A 26,117-nucleotide genomic window follows, 5' to 3' on the forward strand; every position below is an offset into this window, starting at 1 on the left:
TTTCTGTCAGGCTAAATTGCAGACAGAGAAATTCATGGTGATGATGATGTCCCATCACAAATCAGAACAATACAGAAACAGGCCACTTGGCCTACAGGCCTTGGTTAGCATTTCTGCTCCACCTCCTGCATCCTGCTTCACCTCCTCCTGTCAATGTTCTATTCCTTTTTCCCTTGTCTGTTTAACTAACTTTCCTTTAAATGCACACATCCTATTTGTCTCAATTGCTTCCTTCCACATTCTTCCCACCATCTGGATAAAAACTTTCTCCTGAATTCCCCATGAGATTTATGAGTGATCACAAAACAATTCATGCAGGCTAGGAATCCCAGTTATTCACCGTGTCAGTTTTGGAGTTAACTAGTCATCGAATTTGACCACTCACTGATGATAAATCTGTATCAAACCCTGTGCTGTCCCTGTTCTGGGAGTGTTTGATGGGGTCAGTGTAAATGGAGAAAGTGAGGACTGCAGATGCTGGAGATCAGAGCTGAAAATGTGTTGCTGGAAAAGCGCAGCAGGTCAGGCAGCATCCAAGGAGCAGGAGAATTGATGTTTCAGGCATGAACCCTTCTTCAGGAATGAGGAAGGTGTGCCAAGCAGGCTAAGATAAAAGGTAGGGAGGAGGGACTTGGGGGAGGGGCATTGGAAATGCGATAGGTGGAAGGAGGTTAAGGTGAGGGTGATAGGTCGGAGTGTTGAGCCAAGGGGTGGTTGGGTTGGTTGGATACCTGGACCAACCAACCCAACCGCCCCGTGGCTCAACACTTCAACTCCCCCTCCCACTCCACCAAGGACATGCAAGTCCTTGGACTCCTCCATCACCAGACCATAGCAACACGACGGCTGGAGGAAGAGCGCCTCATCTTCCACCTAGGAACCCTCCAACCACAAGGGATGAACTCAGATTTCTCCAGTTTCCTCATTTCCCCTCCTCCCACCTTGTCTCAGTCCCAACCCTTGAACTCAGCACCACCTTCCTAACCTGCAAACTTCTTCCTGACCTCTCTGCCCCCACCCCGGCCTATCACCCTCACCTTAACCTCCTTCCACCTATCGCATTTCCAACGCCCCTCCCCCAAGTCCCTCCTCCCTACCTTTTATCTTAGCCTGCTTGGTACACTTTCCTCATTCCTGAAGAAGGGCTTATGCCCGAAACATCAATTCTCCTGCTCCTTGGATGCTGCCTGACCTGCTGCGCTTTTCCAGCAATACATTTTCAGCTCAGTGTAAATGGAGCTTTACTTTCAGTTTAAAAGTGTAGAGGGAGCTTTACTGTGTATCTAACCCTGTGCTGTACCTGTCTCTCTGTAACCCTGGCACAAACAAGAAAGTGTTTGTTTGATAATAAATAGTTTTTCCAAATATCACTTTTTATTGGATTATTGTGATGAAATTATTGTTTTTTAACCTAACTGAGAAGTAAGAAAGGCACAGTTTCTCAGTCAAGAACATTAAAGTGAGTCTCTTTGTGTTACTGGTCACTTCAGGCACAGTTTGACATCACAGTGGCGAGTGAGATAATGGCGGTGCTGGCCCTGACTGACGGTTTGAAGGACATGAGGGCACGGCTGGGGAAGATGGTGGTCGCTTCCAGTAAGAAAGGAGAGCCAGTCACCACCGATGATTTGGTAAGTCGAGTACTTGTTCCCAAAGATTAGATCAGAAACTGGTCACCAAGAACCTGTTACAGCCTTGAAAGAGGCTATTTGACACACTGTGCCTACACCAACCCATGAAATATGTTTATTTAACAAGTGCCAATCTCCTGCATTTTTCCACCACACCCTTGAGCGTTATTTTTATTCAAATTCTCATCTAATGCCTTCTTGGAAATGCCTGTCATAATAAACATAGCCTCCTGGAGTCAGCTTTTAGCAGTTCCCAGGTAACAGATCACTTTGAAGCGCTGTAACTGTGAAAGAGTCTCGGATGGCTTGCTGACTGGTCAGTTAGCTTGGTTTAGTTGCTGGTTAAGGGAGGACTGTGGGCCATAATGTTGGAAGGCGTTCCTGCTCCTGAACATTGCCGCCCACGATTTAGGAAATCATGGATTAATCTCCTGTCTGAGAGCCAGCGTCTTTATGAAGGCATCAGGGTCATAGCTCCCATCCTGGGAGATATTTCCGCTATCTCCTCCTCTTCTCCCGCACCCCTCATCTCCATTCCAGAAGAATGTCACAGCCTCCTGTTTGGGTGGACGTAAGGGAAATTTGAAACGTGATGGAGGTCCAACATCATTCACATCTGTCACTGGGTCAAAATCCTGGAATTCCCTCCCTTAGGGTACTGTGGGTCTACCTACAGTACATGGACTGCAGCGATTCAAGAAGGCAACTCACCCTCACCTTCTCAAGGGGCAATTAAGGACAGGGCAATAAATGTTAGACCAGCCAGTGACGCCCACATCCCATGAGTGAATATAACAAATGGATGCCCACTGTTACAATTCTTGTAGAGACTTATCTTTAAATTTGCCTGTACAAAATGCAGCACCTCAAATTTATCTAAATTAAACTCTATCTGCCACTCCTCAGCCCATTGGCCCATTTGAGGTAACCACCTTCGCTGTCCATTGCACCTCCAATTTTGGTGTCATGTGCAAACTTACTAACCATACCTCCTGTGTTTACATCCAAATCATTGAGATAAATGACGAAAAGTAGAGGACCCAGCACTGATCCTTGTGGCACTCCACTAGTCACAGGCCTCCAGTCTGAAAAGCAACTATCACCTTCTGTCTTCTACCTTTGAGCCGGTTCTGTATCTAAATGGTTGCTTGTTGGTTGGCAAGTCAATTCTGATTGGCTGAGGCATTGTCGTGATGAAAACTGATAGTTATAAAAGCAAATCATTATCCGTCAAGCTATTAATGTGTGCTCATCTGAACTTGTTAGAATTGATGCACATTCACGCACAAGGAAACCATTCTCTACGAACAAAAGAAATACGCTCAAGTCTTGTACCTTTCTTGAATTACTCGGGGGTGTGGGTTCCCTATTGCTTTCCCCATGGCCAAGTCAGTTGCCACAGGTGATGTTTCCATGGTACCAGCTTAAGCTGTCTCTTATGGTTTTATCATCTGCCATTTTGGGTTCAAGGCTGATTAATCAAGGGGTCAAGAACTGTCTCCAGGCTTAAGTTTCTTTAGACCACTATTTATTAAATGTTAATGCTAACTACATAATAAACTGAGATATGCAAGATTCTAATCTTAGCGTTACGTTGTGAGAAGACAACTCCATCGAGGTTCTGTCAAGCTGTTTCCACCCACACTGTGCTATTTATGTCTAGTGAGGTGCCGTTCTGTGACCAACATTGCAAGGTTGCTTAAGCATTCTTAAAGCTCTTAGACAACACTATCAATCTTGGTGAAATAATTGATCCTTGTCCCTGTAACCCTGGATCCCATTCCTGACAAGATTGTGATCAGGGAATGGACTCCTTCTGTTCTTGTTGTTGTGACCTCTCTTTGCTCATGTTCCGAGTTAATGAGCTAACCCGTGCTTGCATAATCAATCATTCCAGTTGTTAATTGAGTAATAGGTAACTCTGTGCAATGCTTGGAGTTGGAAATGCCATTATTAATAAAGAGCAATGTTTCTCAGGAGCAGCCTATCTCCTCTGGCCAAAAATATCAAGGAGGATAGCATAAGCCTTTTTAGGTATGTGAAAGGCCAAAAAAAAAGGTTCAGACTAAAATTGGGCCCTTGAAGACAGAAACAGGGGAATATATTACGGGGAACAAAGAAATGGCAGAAGAGTTGAATTGGTACTTCAGATCTGTGTTCACTGGGGAAGACACAAGCAATCTCCCTGAGGTAACAGTGGCTGAGGGTCCTGAGCTTAAGGGAATTTATATTTGCCAGGAAATGGTGTTGGAGGTCTGAAGGTTGATAAGTCCCCGGGGCCTGATGGTCTACATCCCAGGGTACTGAAGGAGGTGGCTCGAGAAATCGTGGATGTATTGGTGATAATTTTCCAGAGTTGGATAGATTCAGGATCAGTTCCTGCGGATTGGAGGGTGGCTAATGTTGTACCACTTTTTAAGAAAGGTGGGAGAGAGAAAGTAGGAAATTATAGACCAGTTAGTCTGACCTCAGTGGTGGGAAAGATGCTGGAGTCTATTATAGAGGATGAAATTACAACACATCTGGATAGTAGTAACAGGATAGGACAGAGTCAGCATGGATTTATGAAGGGGAAATCATGCTTGACAAATCTTCTGGAATTTTTTTGAAGATGTAACTCTGAAGATGGACGAGGGAGATCCAGTAGATGTAGTGTACCTGGACTTTCAGAAAGTCTTTGATAAAGTCGCACGTAGGAGGTTAGTGAGCAAAGTTAGGGCACATGGTATTGGGGCAAAGTACTAACTTGGATTGAAAGTTGGTTGGCTGACAGGAAACAAAGAGTAGTGATAAACGGCTCCATTTCGGAATGGCAGGCAGTGACCAGTGGTGTGCCGCAGGGATCACTGCTGGGACCACAGCTTTTTACAATATATGTTAATGATATAGAAGATGGTATTAGTAATAACATTAGCAAATTTGCTGATGATACTAAGCTGGGTGGCAGGGTGAACTGTGAGGAGGATGTTAGGAGATTACAGGGTGACCTGGACAAGTTAGGTGAGTGGTCAGATGCATGGCAGATGCAGCTTAATGTGGATAGATGTGTGGTTATCCACTTTGGTGGCAAGAACAAGAAGGCAGATTCCTACCTAAATGGTGAAGGGCTTTTGCCCGAAACGTCGATTTCGCTGCTCCTTGGATGCTACCTGAACTGCTGTGCTCTTCCAGCACCACTAATCCAGTACTTAAATGGAGTCAAATTAGGTAAAGGGGCAGTACAATGAGATCTAGGTGTTCTTGGACATCAGTCAATGAAAGCAGGTACAGCAGGTAGTGAAGAAAGCTAATAGCATGCTGGCCTTCATAACAAGAGGAATTGAGTATAGAAGCAGAGGTTCTTCTGCAGCTGTACAGGGCCCTGGTGAGACCACACCTGTGTGCAGTTTTGGTCTCCAAATTTGAGGAAAGACATTCTGGCTATTGAGGGAGTGCAGTGTAGGTTCACGAGGTCAATTCCCGGAATGGCAGGACTATCTTATGCTGAAAGATTGGAGTGACTGGGCTTGTATACCCTTGAGTTTAGAAGGCTGAGAGGGGATCTGATTGAGACGTATAAGATTATTAAAGGATTGGACACTTTGGAGGCAGGAAGCATGTTTCCGCTGATGGGTGAGTCCCGAACCAGAGGACACATTTAGAAGAGCGTTGAGGAGAAACCTCTTCACCCAGAGAGTGGTAGGTGTGTGGAATGCTGTGCCCCAGAAGGCAGTGGAGGCCCAGTCTCTGAATTCATTTAAGAAAGAGTTGGATAGAGCTCTGAAGGATAGTGGAATCAAGGGTTATGGAGATAAGGCAGGAACAGGATACTGATTAAGGATGATCAGTCATGACCATAATGAATGTTGGTGCTGGCTCGAAGGGCAGAATGGCCTACTCCTGCAGCTATTGTCTATTGTTGCATGCCTGCCTTACGTTAAAGGAGATCCCAATCAGTTATTTTTCTTTCCAGGGTATCAGTGGAGCTCTGGCTGTTCTGATGAAGGATGCCATTAAACCCAATCTCATGCAGACATTGGAGGTGTGTACTGTTTCATTCCTATCTGTTAACCCATTGACATCTAGTCCCATCTACTAATTTCACCTTGAATGGGGATGGCATAAATGTAACACTGAATTAAAAATTTCAGATTTTGTGTGACTTCTTTGGTTTGACTGCGGCTGCTTTTAAAAAGGGGACTATCAAATAGACAGAAAAGGAATATGGTACTTTTGCTCAATTGGCATGATTCTTTAACTATCACTTGTTGAGGACGAAGTTCAGGACAGGACTAACGTTACTAAGAATAGGGAGAAAGAGCTGACAATAGTACAGAGTCTGCTGTAGCCTCAGGATGCCCCTCAGCCTGTGAGAATTCCCTTGAAGTGTAGTCACTGTCGTTACATGGGAGCTGAGGTGGCCAGTCTGCTTCCAGTAAGATCCCAGCAACAAACTACTTGCACAACCAAGTCAGGGTTAGGTAGCACTCCCCTGACCTTTTTTTTGAAAGAGTGACTGTGGGATCTTTGACTTCCAGCAGAAAGATGTAATGGAGTTCTTCCAGTGCCCCCTCTGAAAGACAGTGCCTCTGTCATTGTCACACTCTCTTGGTGCTGCAGTGGGAGTCAAGATCAGTGTGGAGTTGGAAAAGTGCAGCAGGTCAGGCAGCATCCGAGGAGCAGGAAAATCGACGTTTCGAGCAGGAGCCCTTCATCAGCCCTTCGCCCTGCTCCTCGGATGCTGCCTGACCTGCTGTGCTTTTCCAGCACCACTCTAATCTTGACTCTAATCTCCAGCAGTACCCACTTTCCCCTCGCTGCAGTGAGAGTGTCAGCCTCCAATACTACTCCATTCTCTGGAGTGGGATTTGAACTCTGAGCCCGCTGACTCTGGTGAATGTTTCTCTCACAGCTACAGTTGACACCCTGATAGCTAACTAATACAGGACAACTAACACCTGATGCCAAAGGGTGTTGTGTACAGGTTAATCGTGCATCACATCTTTACTGGTAGGGTAGATGGACTAGACAGTCCTTTCTGTCAATTTAATTATTCTGCATTATCATTTGAAATGGTCACTGGAAATGTGCCAATAGCCAGTTTTATGAATATACTGGCCCAGTTGATTTTTAAAGAATTATTGTTTTCAGATTTTTCTGTTGCCTTTCCATTCCCCAGTTCTGTAATCTTCCCCAGCATCAGAACCCCTCCAGGCCACTTAATTTCAGCCACTTGGTTATAACTGATTTTTAACCACTTCATCACTGGCCCATTGCCTTCCGTTGTTTAGGCGCTCAATTCAGGAATATCCTGCCGGTATGTCTCCATCTCTCATCACTTCCCTGTCTTCAGACACTTCCTCTTTGATCAAACTTTTGGTTATCCTGCCCGATATCAATTTGCATCATTCTGTGTTCTTTTACAACAAAGTGGGGGAGTGCGATTGGTGGAAATCTACATGTGACTCAGACCCACCAGAAAAGTGGTTTGACTCTGAAATTAACGAGCACGGTTCAAGGGCAGTTTGGGGTGTTATCATTGACGTCACATCCCATGACTGAATAAATATTTTAAATAAACATTCCTGTGAAGAAACTTGGGACATTTTAATATGTTACAAACGCTATATAAATATGATTTGTTGTTGCGTTCATAGCAGTGCTTGTCTTGAGGTGAATTTCTGGGTTAGATGTGAAAATAACCCTTCACCTAGTCAATAATATGTCACTTGACCTACAGCGCAGGAACTTAGAAAGTAGGAGCAGGAATAGGCCATTTGGCCCTTCATGCCGTGGATAGTCTGGTGATTTCTATGTTGTGCTGGTCTCTTCCCAATTATGGCTATCTGTGTTTTCAATCCAGACATAGTCACTGTGGAATTAGTCACTGACTGTATTTTCTTCATATAGGGGACCCCAGTGTTTGTTCATGCTGGACCCTTTGCCAACATCGCTCACGGCAACTCCTCCATCCTGGCTGACAAAATAGCTCTCAAACTGGTTGGACCTGCTGGTTTTGTAGGTGAGTAATGGTTATGGGGAAAGTTCAGGGAAACACCATTCTGGTACCAGTCCAGATCAAGGTCAATCAAAAACATAGAAACAGGGAAAACAGAAGCCACAGTAGGCCTTTCGGCCCTTTGAGCCTGCACCACCATTCAATATGGTCATGGCTGATCATGCGATCTCAGTATCCCCTTCCTGCTTTCCTCCCACACCCCTTCATTCCTTTAGCCCCAAGGGCCATGTCCAGCTCCCTCTTGGAAATATCTAATGAACTGGACCCAACAGCTTCCTGTGGGGGAGAATTCTGCAGGTTCACAACTCTGAGTGAAGAAAGTCTTCCTTAGCTCAGTCCTGAACGGCTTATCTGTTATTCTTAGAGTGTGACCCCTAGTTCTGGACTTCCCCAACATTAGAAGCATTCTTTCTGTATCTAGCTTGTCCAGTCCCATCAGGATGATCATGCTGCACTTGTACAAAACTCTGGTGCAGTTGCACTTGGAGTATTGTGTACAGTTTTGGTCACCGCATCATAGGAAGGATGTGGAAGCTTTGGAAAGGGTTCAGAGGAGATTCACTAGGATGTTGCCTGGTATGGAGGGAAGGTCTTATGAGGAAAGGCTGGGGGACCTGAGGCTATTTTCGTTAGAGAGAAGAAGGTTGAGAGGTGACTTAATAGAGACATATAAGATAATCAGAGGGTTAGATCGGGCGGACAGGGAGAGCCTTTTTCCTCGGATGGTGATACCTCGCACAATGGGGACATAGCTTTAAATTGAGAGGTGATAGATATAGGACAGATGTCAGAGGTAGTTTCTTGACTCAGAGAGTAATAGGAGTGTAGGTTAGATGGGCTTCAGATTGGTTTCACAGGTTGGTGCAACATCGAGGTGCTGTAATGTTCGAAGTCCCATTCAGTTCTCTTTGTGTCGAAAAGTCTATCAACCAATGTCTTGACATTCTCAACAGCTGAGCATCCGCTGTGCCAAACACTTCCTTCCCAATCGCTATTTTAATATATTCAAAAGGGGCGGATTTAGGATTGATCTGGTCTGTTCTATTTTCCCGCAAACCAGCCTTGACTTAGCAGAGTTGTACGTTTACGTGGTGGGACAGAGCTGGAATGTTGATGGAAAGATAGGCATTTTCCTGAAGCCTTTCCTCTCGAATGCCAAATTTGAAGGCTGCTGATTGGTTGGCGAACTTGCAAAGATGTTAGCGTAGAGAAAGCAATAGGAAGCTCTAGCCTCTCCAGATAGTCTCTGGGGAAGTTTTAACAGGCTCACGGGATAAATGATTGTTATTGTTTAACATTTGACATTCCTACGCATTTGTTCTCCTGAGTGTAAGATGGAAAGCTTCATCAGCATCAACATCTCAGGAATCAGTGTTGGGTCCACTGTTGTTCTTTATTTACAGAATCAGTTTGGATGAGAACTATAGGATGCATGCATGGTCAGTTTGTGGATGACATGAAAACCGATGGGGTAGTGGACAGTGAAGAAGGTTACTTAAGAATACAACAGGATCTGGATCAGCTGGGCCAGTGAGGGGAGGAATGACAGACGGAACTTAATTTGGATAAATGCAAGGTGCTGCATTTTGATAAGACAAACCAGGGCAGGACTTACAAAATTAATGGTAGGGCCCTGGGGAGTGTTGTAGAACAGAGAGACCTCTGGGTGTAGGTACACAGTCCCTTGAAAGTTGCATCACAGGTAGACAGGGTGGTGAAGCAGGCATATAGGAATTGGGAGACCATGTTACAGCTGTACCAGACATTGCTAAGGCCACATTTGGAGTATGTGTACAATTATGGTCGATCTGCCAATAGGAAGGGCGTTATCAAACTGGAACGGTGCATAGGAGATTGCACGGATGTTAGTGAGATTGGAGGCTTTGAGTTAATAAGGAGACATTGGATAGGCTGAGACTATTTTCCCTGGAGTATACAGGTGTATTGGGGAGTGGTGGAGGTGGATTCCATAGGAGGGTTCAAAAGAGAGCTGGAAAGTGATGATGTGAGAGGGTTATGGAGATAGAGCTGGAGAATGGGATGAGCTGCATAGCTCTTTCAGGGGCCAGTATAGATATGATGGGTCAAAAGGCCTCCTGTACTGTAACATTCATGATTCTGTGAATAATGTGGTCGTATGAGGATGGGAGGGAGCCCCTTGTGGAACAGTTGGACTGAATAATTCTGTACTGTACAGTTCTGTCACTAGGGAGACAGGAGATAACCCTGTACTTTTCCCTTCCTTGACGTTAGTTCTTAGGGAGGTAAACCAGCATCGCTCCAATGCAGGTATTTTACAGTCTGCACACTGCAGACCACAATCATTACCATTCCAGACTCACTCTAGCACTCCAGCTCCACTTAGTGGCAGGAAACTGATACTGTCACACTCTTCTTTGCTGTCCAGTACTGAGAAATTAGCAGAAATTATCACGCCTGATATTGGTTCATTAGCAGTTGCTATCGGAAAGATGTTGTGAAACTTGAAAGGGTTCAGAAAAGATTTACAAGGATGTTGTCAGGGTTGGAGAGTTTAAGCTGTCAGGAGAGGATAAATAGGCTGGGGCTGTTTTCCCTAGAGTGTTGGAAGCTGAGGGGTGGCCTTATAAAATCATGAGGGGCATGGATAGGGTAAATGGACAAGGTATTTTCTCCAGGGTAGAGAGGCATCAATGGTGACTTCACCAGTTTCCAAATCCCACCTCCCCTCAACGTCATCCCAGATCCAACTCGGCACCGCCCTCTTGAACTGTTTCACCTGTCCCTCCTCCTTCCTACCTATCTCCTCCACCCTCTGCTCTGACCTATCACCATCACCCCCTATCTGCATCTACCCATTGCCTTCCCAGCTATCTTCCCACCCCCCACCCCCGCCAAGCCCTACTCCTACCCTCCTGTTTATCTCTTAGCATCCCCCCCACCCCCCCATTCCTGAGGAAGCACTTATGCCTGAAAAGTTGACTCTCCTGCTCCTCGGAAAGTGCCTGACCTGCTGTGTTTTTTCATCACTACACTCTTCGACTGATTCTCCAGCATCTGCAGTCCTCCCTATATCTCTGAGTATATGAATAGGAAGGGTTCAAAGGAATATGGGCCAAGTGCAGGGAAATGTTTCATGTTGCAGTTGTATAAGACTCTGGTGCGGCTGCATCTGGAGTATTGTGTGCAGTTTTGGTTGCCATACTATAGGAAGGATGTGGAGGCACTAGAACCGGTACAGAGGAGGTTTACCAGGATGTTGCCTGGTATGGTAGGAAGATCGTATGAGGAAAGGCTGAGGCACTTGGGGCTGTTTTCATTGGAGAAAAGAAGGTTTAGGGGTGACTTGATAGAGGTGTACAAGATGATTAGGGGTTTAGATAGGGTTGACCATGAGAACCTTTTTCCACGTATGGAGTCAGCTATTACGAGGGGGCATAGCTTTAAATTAAGGGGTGGTAGGTTTAGGACTGATGTTAGGGGTAGGTTCTTCACTCAGCGAGTCGTGAGTTCATGGAATGCCCTGCCAGTAGCAGTGGTGGACTCTCCCTCTTTATGGGTATTTAAGCGGGCATTGGATAGGCATATGGAGGATAGTGGGTTAGTGTAGGTTAGGTGGGCTTGGATCGGCGCAACATCGAGGGCCGAATACTGCGCTGTATTCTTCTATGTTGTATAAATGGGACTAGTTTGGTTTAGGATATCTGGTCGGCATGGATGAGTTGGACCAAAGAATATGTACGGCTCTCTGACTTTGAACGACTGCCTTGCTGTTTCTGTTTCAGTGTGTTTCTTGCCAGTTTAATTCTGCGCTCTGTTTTAATGCAGTGACGGAGGCTGGATTCGGTGCGGACATTGGGATGGAGAAGTTCTTCAACATTAAGTGCAGGTCCTCTGGACTGTGTCCCCATGTGGTTGTGCTGGTTGCCACAGTGAGGGCTCTGAAAATGCATGGAGGTGGCCCCACGGTAAGACCAATGAAATGTGTTCACACAGCTCCTTTTAATGTAGAATAATAAAACCTGGGAACAAAGTAAGCCATTCAGCCCATCGAGTCTGCCCCATCATGCAGTGATCTGATCATCTTCAACTCCACTTTGCTGCCGTTTCCCCCAAACCTTTGATTTCCTTAGTGATTAACAATATGTCTATCTTGGTCCTGAATATACTCACCAATGAAATTCCTCCCCGTGTAAATAAAACAAAGAACTGCAGAAGCTGGAAATCTAACATATTCACATATCAGCCAGAGCTGAATGACCTAATTTTGCTCCTGTACCCTTCTTATGAAAACTGTTCCTGGACTTAAAGCATTAACTCTGTTTCTGTTTCCACAGATGCTGCCAAACCTGCTGAGTTTCTTCAGCAATTTCTGTTTTTGTTACAAATTCTTCCTCATCTGTTTTAAATGTGCCCCCCTTTATTCTGAGATGATACCATCTGGTCCTAGACTCTCCCACAAGAGGAAAGAATTTTTCCACGTTACACTGCCAGATCCATAAGAATCTGATGTACCCAAGCAGTTTGTCGAGCTGTAAGGGAAATGGTCAGTGTTAAGCAGATGACACCAAAATTGGAGGTGTAGTGGACAGCGAAGGGGGTTACCTCAGATTACAACAGGATCTGGACCAGATGAGCCAGTGGGCTGAGAAGTGGCAGATGAAGTTTAATTCAGATAAATGCGAGGTGCTGCATTTTGGGAAAGCAAATCTTAGCAGGACTTATACACTTAATGGTAAGGTCCTAGGGAGTGTTGCTGAACAAAGAGACCTTGGAGTGCAGGTTCATTGTTCCTTGAAAGTAGATTCACAGGTAGATAGGATAGTGAAGAAGGCGTTTGGTATGCTTTCCTTTATTGGTCAAGAGTATTGAGTACAGGAGTTGGGAGGTCATGTTGCGGCTGTACAGGACATTGGTTAGCCCACTGTTGGAATATTGCATGCAATTCTGGTCTCCTTCCTATCGGAAAGATGTTGTGAAACTTGAAAGGGTTCAGAAAAGATTTGCAAGGATGTTGCCAGGGTTGGAGGATCTGAGCTACAGGGAGAGGCTGAACAGACTGGGGCTGTTTTCCCTGGAGCGTCGGAGGCTGAGGAGTGACCTTATAGAGGTTTACAAAATAATGAGGGGCATGGATAGGATAAATAGGCAGAGTCTTTTTCCTGGGGTCAGGGAGTCCAGAACTAGAGGGCATAGGTTTAGGGCGAGAGGGGAAAGATGTAAAAGAGACCTAAGGGACAGTGTTTTCATGCAGAGGATTGTGTGTGTGGGGAATGAGCTGTCAGAGGATATGGTGGAGGCTGGTACAATTGCAACATTTAAGAGGCATTTGGATGGGTATATGAATAGGAAGGGTTTGGAGGGATATGGGCCGGGTACTGGCAGGTGGGACTAGATTGGGTTGGGATATCTGGTCGGTATGGACGGGTTGGACCAAAGGGTCTGTTTCCATGCTGTACATCTCTGACTCTTTGACTGTATTGACCGTTACAGCCACCCCTCTTCCTAGGAAGAGTCACACCAGACAGCCTTGAGATGATACGAACCTCTGTACTACAACCCACGATGATGCCTCCTCGTTTGATTCTTTGGTTGTGGCAGGTTATGTCTAGGTCAGCATTTAGTGCTGATCCAAGATATCCTGGAGAGGGTGACAGTGAGCTACTTCGGTCCTCCTGGTATACTTGTAGCTGCAAGGGAGAGTTCCAGGGTTTTGACCCAGCGACATACAAACACAGAGCAAGAGGAGGCTGTTTGGAACTGTGCAGCAGGCTCTAGATTTATTCATTTGAGGGATGCGTTGTTGCTCAGGACAATGTTTTGGCCAATTCTTAATTACCTTTGAGAAGGCACTTGTGAGCTGCCGTGTTGAACTGCCACAATGGTGGGTCCACCCACAGTGCTGTTAGAGAGGCACTTCCAAGATTCTGACACAATGACGGTGAAGGAATTGCAATATATTTCCAAATCATGACGGTGAGTGGTTTTTACAGCTGAATAGCCCTGTTAGAAAGCAGGAGTAGGGCCAAATAGTTTAATGGGGTAACTTTAGTTGTCTTTTTCCTGCGATGGGGGATTTCAAGACTAGGGCTCATGTTTTTAAGGTGAGAGGAGAGAGATTTAAAAAAGACATGAGAGGGAAATGTTTCACACTGAGGATGATTTCCATTTTGTATTGAACTTCCTGAGGAAGTGGTGGATGTGGGGACAATTACAATGTTGAAAAGATATTTGGATGGATACATGAATAGGAAAGGTTTGGAGGAATAAGGGCCAGGAGCAGGCAGGTGGGACTCGTTTAGTTTGGGATTATGGTCGGCATGGACTTGTTGGACCAAAGGGTGTGTTTCCGTGCTGGATGACTATGACTGTGGCCGTGTCTAGTGCCCACAGAATGTCTCGGCACAGAGGAGTGAGGAACCTGGCATGGGTACCACAGGAAAGCTCCAGTACTAAGTGATGGAGTGCTCAAGGTGAAGACATCAAAGGGAGTGGAGAATCTGGGGGCATTATGCTGGGCGGAAGGGGTCCAAGGGAGGGGGAGGGGTGAGGCAATGGAGAGATTCAAACTGCAGGTTGAATACTTTTAACGTTGAGGTGTTACTGGACTCAGCCAATGTAGACCAGCGAGCACCAGGAGCTGAGTGACTGGGACATGATGTAGGGTGGTCAACGATTGATTAAACTGAAGATAACGGGGTGGGGGAGGTGGGGGGTGGTGAGAAGTTGGCAGGTAAGCGCTGGAATGGTCAAGCCTGTTAGTGACAGAGGTGTGAAGGAAAGTTCCCTTTTGTAGGTGAGCTGTGACAGGGCCAAGCGACTGCCCCCGTCATGTCTGTATTGGTGTAGTTAAATGTCCAGCTTGGGATTTATTAGAATATTCAAGGTGTGGGCAGCCTGCGAGGGAGGGTGACCGTGTCAGCAGAGAAGGTACGAGATTAAAGCTCTGAAATGCCTTTTCTTTCCCAAAAAGCAGTTTCAGTTGAGCTTCTAGATAATTCAGTCTTGGTTCAATGGAAAAAAACTAGTCACCAGAGTTCCAGTGGATTATCAGGCTGTGCTCTCGTTAGAGAGTGACAACTGATGGTGAGTTTAAATTGAAGGTCACCACGGCTCTGGCAAGGCTGAGACAGTGGGACCTTCATGGTCATCTCAGTCGGTGCAAGAATTGAACTCACGCTGCATTGCAAACCAACTGTCCAGCCAACTGAGCTAATCAACTCTTATGAATCACTTATCGCTCAATGATGCTGTCATTAGAGCAGCATGGTGGCTCAGTGGTTAGCACTGCTGCCTCACAGCGCCAGGACCCCGGGCGACTGACTGTGTGGAATTTGTACATTCTCCCCGTGTCTGCCTGGGTTTCCTCCCACAGTCCAAAGATGTGCAGATCTGTTGAATTGACTATGCTAAATTGTCCATAGTGTTAGGTGCATTAGTCAGGGGTAAATGTAGGGTAGGGGAATGGGTCTGGGTGGGTTACTCTTCAGAAGATCGGTGTGGACTTGTAGGGCCAAAGGGCCTGTTTCCACACTGTAGGGAATCAAATCTAATCTCAGACAATAGGTTCAAGTCCCAGTCCAGGAGGTGAGCCACGAACCTAGGTTTCAGTGCAGTGCTGAGGGAATGCTACATGGTGGAGGTGCTGATGTCTCTAATGGATTCTATTTCAGTGGTTCACAAAGAAAACAATGATATTCTCCCCAGAGTTGTGGCTAATATTTCCCAATTTACCAATGTTTGCACTTCATAAAGTTACTGCATTGACTGCAAAATCTACTTAAGGTAATCTAAGGTCATAAAAGGCCAATGGGAATGCAAGTCATCTTCTCATGCCTGAGTTTCAGAACAGTTTTAACATTATTTTCTGGAATTTTATTGCAGGTGACAGCAGGTGTTCCCCTACCAAAGGAATACATCGAAGAGGTAAATGCTGATTGACTGTGTTTTCTTGTGTCTGGCTTTACTTCCTGTGCTGAATCATAAAATCCCTATGGCGTGGATGCAGACCATTAGCCTGTCCAGTCGTAACTGACCCTCCAGAGATCATCCCACCCAGACCAAACCCCCTAACCTGTTCTCATGACCTTGCATTTCCCATGGCTAACCCACCCAGCCTGCACATCCCTGGACACATGACAATTTCCATGGCCATTCCACCTTAACCTGCGCATCTTTGGACTATGGGATGAAACCAGAGCACCCGGAGGAAACCCACACAGACACGGGGAGAATGTGCAAACTCCACACAGACAGTCACCCGAGGTGGGAATCGAACCCAGATCCCTGGTGCTGTGAGGCAGCAGTGCTAACTGCTGAGCCACCGTATCGCCCACGGGTGGTGAACAAATTGGAGATTCTTAATCCAAACTAAGGGAATGAGACCATTTTGAAGTGGGAATCGGTTTAGCTGTCTCAGCATTGTGTGCTGTATAATAATAAATGCAAGGCTCTCAACCTTAACCAGAGTCTGGAATGATCAAGCATAGCAACAGACACAAAAGTGCTGATCAATTCACTCTTGATCATGTCTTGAATAACATAACTACCCAGTAGTGGATTGCGCTGGTTCTGGTTGACTGAGCTACATGTTGCGGTTCTCAGCTGACAATTGACCTGCCTGTGACCTCTCTGTTTGGTTTTGTGTAGAACCTGGATTTGTTGGAGAAGGGCTGCAGTAATCTCCGTAAACAGATCGAGAACGCAAACCTGTTTGGAGTTTCGGTGGTGGTTGCAGTCAATGCCTTCAAGTAAGCAGTCAGCACGTCACAGATTGGGGGATGGGTGGTGCTGGGGCAGTTTGAGACATGCTGTGGAACTTAAGCAGCACGCTAGGGTCACAGCGCCAGGGACCCAGGTTCAATTTCTGCCTCGGGCAACTGACTGTGTGGAGTTTGCACATTCTCCCTGTGTCTGTGTGGGTTTCCTCCGGGTGCTCCGGTTTCCTCCCAAAGTCCAAAGATGTGCAGGTCAGGTGAATTGGCCACACTAAATTGCCCGTAGTATTTGGTGCATTGGTCAGGGGTAAATAAAGGGTAGGGGCATGGGGGTGGATGCGTTACTCTTCAGAGGGTTGGTATGGACTTGTTGGGCCGAACGGCCTGTTTCCATACTGAAGGGAATCTAATCTATAGCCCTACAAGTTTATTTGGAAGCACTCGCTTTCAGAGCACTGATTCTTCATCAGGTAACTAGTGGAGCAGGATCATAAGACACAGAATTTGTAGTAAAAGATTACAGTGTCAGGCAACTGAAACGATATATTGAACAAACCTAGAACTTTAACAGCAATCTGGGTTTGTTCAATATATCATTTTAATTGCATGACACTAGTCACCTGATGAAGGAGCAGTGCTCCAAAAGCTAGTGCTTCCAAATAAAACTGTTGGACTATAACCTGGTGTTGTGTGACTTTTAACATTGTTCACCCCAGTCCAACATCATACTTCACATGATCACATTAAAACAATTCGCCTGTTTCAATGGGTGTGAAATGGTGTACTTTTGTGTCACTCGTATAGCTAGAGCGTGATGTGATGGCACTGGAGAGGGTGCAGAAGGAGATTTCCCTGGGCTGGACAGTTTCAATGATGAAGGAAGGTTGATTGATTTATTGTTGTCACATGTACTGAGATACAGTGAGAAGTGTTGTTTTGCGTGCTCTGCAGGCAAATTGTACCATACAAAGTGCATCAGGGTAGCAGAACAGATTGTAGAATACAGTGTTACAGCAGCAGAGAAGGTGCAGAGACAGATCAGCATGAATGTTTGAGAGATCTGTTCAAAAGTCTGATAACTGCAGAGATAAAGCTTTCCTTGAATCTATTCACATGCGAATTAAATCTATTTGTGCGTGTTTTGGACAGACTGCGCTTGTTTTCCTTGGAATGAAGGAGATTGAGATGGGACATGACTGAGATGGATAAAACTATGAGGGGCATAGATAGGGTAGACATGAAGAAAATGTTCCCCTTGATGACAGGATTGATGACTGGGGACATAGATTTATGGTAAGGGGCGGGGTTTTGAGGGTGGTGGGGAATCTGGAACTCACTCCCTGTGAGGCAGGTAGAAACCTTCATCACACCGAAAAAGTGTTGGAATGTGCAGTAGTGATGCCAAGGTACACGAGACTTTTGGGACATTAGCTGGAAAATGGGATAGAATAGTGAGGTGGCTATGTGTGACTGGTGAGGAGGGAGTGGGCTAAAGGGTCTTTTTCTGTGCCTGTAGATTAGTCAGGTGAGAGGTCAGGCATGCTCTAGGAGTGTACAGCCTACGTGTGTACACTGCTGGGTGTTATACTCTATCGGTCAAGTTCATTAGTATCGTGCTGTTTCAGGGATCAGATATGAGTTCAAGTCATCTCTAATCATAAGACATTACAATCATAGAATCTCCACAGTGCTGAAAGAGGCCATTTGGCCCATCGGGTCTGCAATGACCCTCCAAAAAGCATCACCCCTACCCTACCCCTGTTAACCAGCATTACCCTGGCCAGTCCGTTGAGTGTGCAGGTCTTCAGACATTGGAGCAGAGGAATCAGTGAGGTCGTGACTGATCTGATGATCCTCAGTGCTATTTTTCCACCTTTCCCCATAACCCCAGATTCCCTTCCTGATCTAAACTCTGTCTCTCTCGACCTTGAATATACTTAATGACCCAGCCTCGACAGCACTCTGTGGGAAGGAATTTCCACAGGATCCCTCCCCTCTGAGAGGACGTTGGAAATCTGAAACAAACAAACAAACCTTCAGCATATTGGATTGGAGACGTTAACTCTGTTTCTCTCTCCACACATGTTGCCAGACCTGCTGAGTTTCTCCAGTATTCTGTGTGTTTGCTCCTCATCTGTCGCTTGATCCTGTTGTGTTTTGGTCTGAGCTGGCCTGTGTTACTAGCAGCTCCCTCTTGTTCTATAGAACAGATACCGAGGCTGAGCTTGAGCTGGTATGCAGCTTGGCCAAGGAGATGGGTGCGTTTGATGCTGTGAAATGTACTCACTGGGCCGAAGGAGGGCGTGGGGCTGTCGAGCTGGCCCGAGCTGTACAGAGAGCTTCTGAGCTGGACAGCAACTTCAAATACCTGTACCCTCTGGAGGTAAGAACTGACTTGACTACTTCCTGTTGTCTGTGAAAAAAACCACCTGACTTTAAAGAGTACCCGGGTGCGTTTTAATAAAAAGATACCAATACTGGAACAAGGGAAGGTTGCTATGTTCCTTGAGTCTGTTCCAATGTTCAGTTAGAATTTGGTTGATCCATGTCTTAATTCCACAGTCTTAAAATATCTTGCTAATATTCACGGTTTGGAAATTTCACTCACGACCCTCCAGGATTGTCTGGTTTTCGGGTTGGGGGAGGGGTGAAGGATTCACATTTCTCTTTGTGTGAAGAGTGTTTCCTCGCTGCCACTGAATTATCCAATTTCTAATGTCAAATGTAGATCCCTCCAGAGCTGTCTTCTGCAGAAGCAGGTTCTGTATATCCACTCCTTTTAATCGTCTTAAAACTATTTGTGGACAGCAGAGTGGCTCAGTGATTAGCACTGCTGCCTCACAGCGCCAGAGACCTGGGTTCAATTCCCGTCTCAGGCGACTGACTGTGTGGAGTTTGCACATTCTCCCCGTGTCTGCGTGGGTTTCCTCCGGGTGCTCCGGTTTCCTCCCACAGTCTAAAGATGTGCAGGTCAGGTGAATTGGCCATGCTAAATTGCCCGTAGTGTTAGGTGAAGGGGTAAATGTAGGGGTATGGGTCTGGGTGGATTGTGCTTCAGCGGGTCGGTGTGGACGTGTTGGGCCGAAGGGCCTGTTTCCACACTGTGTGAGTAAGTAAGTTAAGCCCCCTTTTGTACGACCTGCAAGCAACCTGTCCTCCTCGTTAAACCTCTTTTAACCAAAGAACGAAGAGAGGTACAGCACAGGAACAAGCCCTCCAAGCCTGTACCAATGCCCTAACTAAACTCAAAAACAAACCTTCTGCCCTTATTCAGTCCTATCCCTCTATTCCCTCCCTATTCCTGTAACCATCCAGATGCCTCTTCAATGTCACCAACATGCCTGTTTCCACTACCTTTACTGGCAGTGCGTTCCAGGCTCCTACTGCTCTCTGAGTGAAATACTTCCCTCACGCATCTCCCTTACACTTTCCCTCCCTCACCTTGAATGTGTGCCCCCTTGTAATTGAAACGTCAACCCTGGGGAAAGGCCTCTGACTATCCACCCTGTCTATGCCTGTCATAATTGTGTAGACCTCCATCAGGTCTCCTCTCAGCTGCTGTCTTTCCAGTGAAAACAATCCTAGGCTTTTTAACCTTCCCCCATAGCCAGTGCTTTCGCGACTAGGCTACATCCTGGGGAACCTTGTCTGCACTCTGTCTCTAAAGCTTCCGCATCCTTCTGGTAGTGTGGTGACCAAAACTGCACACAATAGCTTGACCTGTTCTGCCTTGAGTTGATTCTTAGCCTTGACTATTCCATTCCTGAAAGCCAGTTAATGAAGGATGGAATGGGAGTCTATCTTTACACACAAAGGCAATTACTGACATAGAAACATTCATCTCCTAAACTCAACAGCTCCAGTTTCAATATGTGCTTATTTATTTATTTATGCAAGTACACCCATTTCAAATAACTGGGGCAGCAAAACACAGGAATGGGAAAAGGAACAAAAGGGGGAAACAGGCATGCTAAATCAGAATGGGAAGGAGGAGATGATGCCTCCCAGTCCCTACGGTGCCCACTTGTCCTCTGTGTCTATTGAGCTTTCAATCAACTTGTTTGGAGGTGTTGTCACACACTTGTGGAGCATGTGGGACTTGAACCTGGGCCTCTTAGCTAAGTGGTAGGGACACTGCCACTGCCCCACAAGATCCTTCTGTATCTGTGTCAGAGACCTTGGCTGTCTATTTGCCCAGGACTCACGCCCTCTGGCCAATCTGTGTCTGTTTGTACTGAATCTATTGATGTCCAGCAACCATGTATAATCAATATGCAGTTAATGTGCACTTAACCATTGAAAGGACATTGTCTCTACATTTAGTTGCTTCCCTGGACATAGGCTATAGGGAGGCTAGAGGCAGTTAGCTGAGCTGTCCTGCATGGTGTTGAGTTTCTTCAGTGTGGGAGCTGCACCCATCTAGGCAGGAGATGCAATCAGATCAGTTGTGAAAGTGAAGAACAATAAAGATGCAGATAATGTGTGTTCTAAATGTACCAACGTTTACGAATTAAAACCAGGCCGCAGAGTCCAAATGGATCAGCCCTAAAAACAGGAAAGGAGTCTGAATAATCTCCGCCTCAGTCTTTAATTCGGATTGAGTCTTGATTGAGAACATTTCCAAACAGAAACGTGTACTCCATTGCGCTCCTGACCTGAGTATTACAGATGGCGGAGAGGTCTTGAGGTTATAAGGAGATGGGCCAGGTATCAGAGAGAACCCAACTTCTTAATCTCATGGCTCTGCCAGTCACAGACCAAGACAGCTGCCACTGGTTGAGGATTGGCAGAAAGCAGAGCAGGGATAAAGGGGTCTTTTTCAGGATGGCTGCTGGTGACGACTGGAGTTCCACAGGGGTCAGTGTTGGAACCACAACTATTCACGTTATACGTTAATAGTCTGAATGAACAAACTGAGGGCATTGTCATTAAGTTTACAGATGTCAGTAGGTGGAGAAACGGGAAGTGGGAAGCTGCAGGACTTGGACAGGCTGGGAGAGTGGGCAAATAAGTAACAGATGGAATACAATCTAAGAAAACATGAGGTTATGCACTTTGGTAGGAAGAATAGAGGCATGGACTATTTTCTGAATGGACGAATGCTTTTAAAATCAGAAGCAGAACGCAATTAGGAGTGCTAGTTCAGGATTGTCTTCGGATTAACATGCAGGTTTAGTCGGCAGTTAGGAAGGCAAATGTTATGTTAGCATTAATTTTGAGAAGGCGAGAATACTATAGCAGAGATGTACTCTTGAGGCTGCATCAGGCTGTTGTCAGACATTTGGAATCTTGTGGGCTGTTTTTGGCCCCATATCTAAGACTGGCCTTGGAACAGGTCCAGAGGAAGTTTACAAGGATGATCCCAGGGAGAAGGGCTTGCCTTATAAGGAGCAACTGAGGTCTCTGAGTCTGTACTTAATAGAGTTCAGAAGGATATGGGGAAATCTGATTGAATGTACAGAATACTGAGAGCCCTGTATAGAGTGGATGTGGAGAAGATATTTTCACTGGTACGAGAGACTAGGACCCAAGGGCAGAGCCTCAGGGTGGAGGGATGGCCCTTTAGAACTGAGATGAGAGGAATTTCTTCAGCCAGGGGCTGGGGAATCTGTGGAACTCATTGCCACAGAAGGCTGTGGAGGCCAAGTTATTGAGTATATTTAAGTCAGAGAGAGAGAGAGGTTCTTGATTGATATGGGGTTCAAATGTTACAGGGAAAAGGCAGGAGAATGGGGTTGAGAAATACATCAGCCAGGATCAAATGGTAGAATAGATTCAATGGGCTGAATGACCAAAATTTGCTTCAGTGTCTTATGGCCTTGACCAAGAGGTAATGTTTGGGTTTCCCATCAGGTTCCTCCAGCTGAGCATCGATATTTGTGACTGACCTTATATCTCTGCTGTCAAATATTGTTTATTGTTAAAATGAGGGAGTACGGAGTAAGGTGTAAAGTCTTCAGAGACTTTTCCAGTTGGACGGTAAAGGGGTAGTGAGTTCAGATCCTAGGGAAGACCAACAGATTTACATCAGAAAGGATAGAGGTTGACCTAACTACTAGCCTGTTAAAGTATCTCATTATTGGGACTACTGTGCACTCTGGAAAAGTGGTTGTTGGATGTGTTCAGTGGGTCTGCCTGCATTTTAAATCTATGCCTGCCATTAAAAGTGGATTTTGACTGTCCTCTGTTTGTTTCATATAGCTCCCCATTGTTGACAAAATCCGAACCATCGCCCAGAAAATTTACGGTGCTGCTGATGTGGAGCTGAGCCCTGAGGCACAGAACAAAGTGGAGCTTTACACCAAACAGGTAAGAACGCTGATCCTTCAGGGACAACTTGGAAACTGGCAGGCTCTTCAAAAATATCCCCAAAAACTCTTCACAACCCAGAAGTGTGTGTTTGTTTGTGTGTGTGAGCACTCCACCTGCAGTGATGTGTGCTAGTGGCAAATGTGATTAACATGATCCATAAAGAGGCATCATATTGTGATCTTGTGGTTCTGCAAGCTGGTTTCTACCACTGAGCTGCCTGTGATGGATACCTGGGATGAGTAGGACTGTGTTTACTTTGGCATTGAGTCGGAGTTACTGGCGTTCTGTCTTTTTCATTCAGGGATTTGCTGACCTGCCAATCTGCATGGCCAAGACTCATCTGTCCTTATCTCACATGCCAGAGAAGAAGGGAGCACCCACGGGATTTGTTCTGCCAATCCGGGACATCCGGGCCAGTGTTGGTGCAGGATTCCTGTACCCACTAGTGGGCACGGTGAGTATAGAGCAGTTTCCAAAGGATTATACCACCAGTGTAGGTTACTTTACCATGATGTTTATTCCCTCAAATTTAAAAGGGAGGGGCTAATCTGTTCAAGATGCCTCACCATCCGGAAAGGCAGGAGTAGGCCATTCAGCCTTTCAAGCCTGCTGCACCATTCATTATGATCATGGCAGCTGTTGTTCCAACTCTGTAACCTGTTCCCACTTTTCCCCCATTTCCTTTGATTCCTTTCAGCCCCACGTGCTATATCTAATTGTTTATTGAAATGATTCAGTGTTTTGGCCTCAACTGCTTTCTGTAGTAGAGAATGCCACAGGGTCTGGACATTCTCCCCTTCTCAGCCCAAATGGTGTACCTTATACTTTTAGACTGTGACCCCTGGCTCTGGACTCCCCCACCATTGGGAACATCCTTCCTGCACCTAACCTGTCCAAACCTGTTTAGAACATCATAATTTACCTCATTCTTCTAAACCCCGGTGAATATAATCGTTACTGATTCAGCCTCTCCTTATAAGTCAGTCCCAACATCCCAGGGATCAGTCTGGGAAATCTTGCCTGCACTCCCTCCACCACCAGAACATCCTTCCTCAGATAAAGATGCCAAAACTGCACACAGTATTCCCAGGTGTGGTCTCACCAAGACCCTGTCTAATTTCAGCAAGACATCTCTACTCCTATACTGGAATCCTCCCACTGTGAAGGTCAACATACCCTTTGTATATTGACCACCTGCACAGTTACCTTCAGTGACAAGTGTACAAGGACACTGAGCTATTGTTGCACATTCCCCTCTCTCAGTTTATAGCCTTTCAGACAATGATCTGCCTTCCTGTTTTTATTAACAAGGTGGGTAACCTCACATTTATCCACATTATACTGTGTCTGCCATGTACTTGCCCACTCCCTCAGCCTGTCCAAATCATACCGCATCCTCCTCACAACTCATCCTCCCACCAATCTTGGTGTCATCTGCAAATTTGGAGATATTACATTGAGTTCCCTCATCTCCATCATCAAAGTATATTCATTGTTAGTGTGTCCAAGCACTGATCCCTGTGGTTACCCCACTGGGTATTCAGAAAATGTCTCATTTATTCCCACTCTGTTTTCTGTCTGCCAACTAGTTTTCTGACCATTTCAATGTACTACCCCCAATTCCATCTGCTTTAATTTTACATGCTAATCTCTTAGATGGAACTTTGTCAATAACCTTCTGAAAGTCCAAATATCATCACATCTGCAGTCTCCCCTGATCAGCTCTACTAGTTACATCCTCAAAGAATTCCAGTAGATTTATCAAGTATGACTTCCTTTTCATGAATCCATACCAACTTTGTCTGATCATGCTACTGTTTTCCAAATGCTCAACTATTAAATCTTTTCTAGTAGTCTCTAGCGTTTTCCTCACTATCGATGTCAGGCTGACTGGTTTATTATTTCTTGTAATGGGGTTACATTAGCTACACTCCAGTCTGTACGAACTGTTTCAGGGTCGAACGAATCTTGGAAGATGAACACCAATGCATCCACTCTTTCTAGGGCCACCTCCTTAAGTGGGACATAGGACAGGTTCATTAGGCAGAACTATTTTTTTCTGGTACAGCGCATCTAGAATGGTGTGCAGATCAAGCTGGACTTTTCCGGAAATCCTTTGTCCACAGAAAGGGATCTGTATACCAGGAGATTGTTCCACAAGAGCTTAAAGATGCAGGGATACAAGAGAGACTATAGCTTTTTAGATTGTGGGTACTAAAGGTGGGTATTGATGAACTTTGGATTCAGAGCAGTGTTAGAACATAGAACAATACAGCGCAGAACAAGCCCTTCGGCCCTCGATGTTGCGTCGACCTGTGAAATATTCTCAGCTCGTCCCCTGACATTATCCCATCATCATCCATGTGCTTATCTAAGGATTGTTTAAATCTCCCTAATGTGGCTGAGTTAACTACGCATTCCACGTCCTTACTACATTCTGAATAAAGAACCTGCCTCTGATATCTGTCTTAAATCTATCACCCCTCAATTTGTAGTTATACCCCGTCATACACGCTGACTTCATCAGCCTAGGATAAAAAAACTTTCACTGTCTCCCATATCTAATCCTCTGATCATCTTGTATGTCTCTATCCCCTCTTAGTCTTCTTCTTTCCAATGAGAACAGACCCAGGTGTCTCAGTCTTTCCTCATAAGACCTTCCCTCCAGACCAGGCAACATCCTGATAAATCTCCTCTGCATCTTTTCCAATGCTTCCACATCCTTCCCAAAATATGGCGACCAGAACTGTACACAATATTCCAAGTGTGGCTGCACCAGTGTTTTGTATAGTTGCAGCATGATATTGTGGCTCCGGGACTCAATCCCTCTACCAATGAAACCTAACACACTGTATGCCTTCTTAACAGCACTATCCACCTGGGTGGCAACTTTCAGGGATCTATGTACATGGACACCAAGATCCCTCTGCACATTCACACGACCAAGAATCTTTCCATTGACCCAGTACTCTGCCTTCCTGTTATTCTTCCCAAAGTGCATCACCTCACATTTAGCTGCATTGAACTCCATTTGCCACCTCTCTGCCCAATTCTGCAGTTTATCCAAGTCCCCCTGCAACCTGTAACATTCTTCCAAACTGTCCACTATCCACCGACTTTAATGTCATCTGCAAATTTACTTACCCATCCACCTTTGCCTGTGTCTAAGTCATTTATAAAAATGACAAACAGCGGTGGTCCCAAAACAGATCCTTGTGACACACCACGAGTAACCAGACTCCAGGCTGAATATTTTCCATCAACCACCACTCGCTGCCTTCTTTCAGAAAGCCAGTTTCTAATCCAAACTGCTAAATCACCCTCAATCCCATGCCTGTGTTTTTTCTCCAACAGCCTACCATGTGGAGGTTTATCAAAGGCTTTACTGAAGTCCATGTACACCACATCAACTGCCCTACCCTCATCCACATGCTTGGTCACCTTCTCAAAAAAATTCAATGAGATTTGTGAGATAGGACC

The 26,117-nt window shown here is 45.6% G+C and overlaps 1 protein-coding gene across 2 annotated transcripts in view; it reads left to right on the forward strand.

The window, feature by feature from the left end:
• mthfd1b (methylenetetrahydrofolate dehydrogenase (NADP+ dependent) 1b) overlaps positions 1-26,117 on the forward strand; it is a 96,820-nt gene that overhangs the window by 60,061 nt on the left and 10,642 nt on the right. For both annotated transcript variants that reach the window (XM_072568015.1, XM_072568014.1), the window contains exons 18-26: positions 1,491-1,631; positions 5,584-5,652; positions 7,521-7,632; positions 11,437-11,576; positions 15,493-15,534; positions 16,258-16,358; positions 18,531-18,708; positions 22,527-22,634; positions 22,939-23,091. In XM_072568015.1, coding sequence (XP_072424116.1) covers positions 1,491-1,631; positions 5,584-5,652; positions 7,521-7,632; positions 11,437-11,576; positions 15,493-15,534; positions 16,258-16,358; positions 18,531-18,708; positions 22,527-22,634; positions 22,939-23,091 — 1,044 coding nt within the window. The remainder of the gene's footprint in view (positions 1-1,490; positions 1,632-5,583; positions 5,653-7,520; positions 7,633-11,436; positions 11,577-15,492; positions 15,535-16,257; positions 16,359-18,530; positions 18,709-22,526; positions 22,635-22,938; positions 23,092-26,117) is intronic.

Source organism: Chiloscyllium punctatum, chromosome 4 (assembly GCF_047496795.1).
Source record: "Chiloscyllium punctatum isolate Juve2018m chromosome 4, sChiPun1.3, whole genome shotgun sequence".
NCBI classification, from domain to species: domain Eukaryota; kingdom Metazoa; phylum Chordata; class Chondrichthyes; order Orectolobiformes; family Hemiscylliidae; genus Chiloscyllium; species Chiloscyllium punctatum.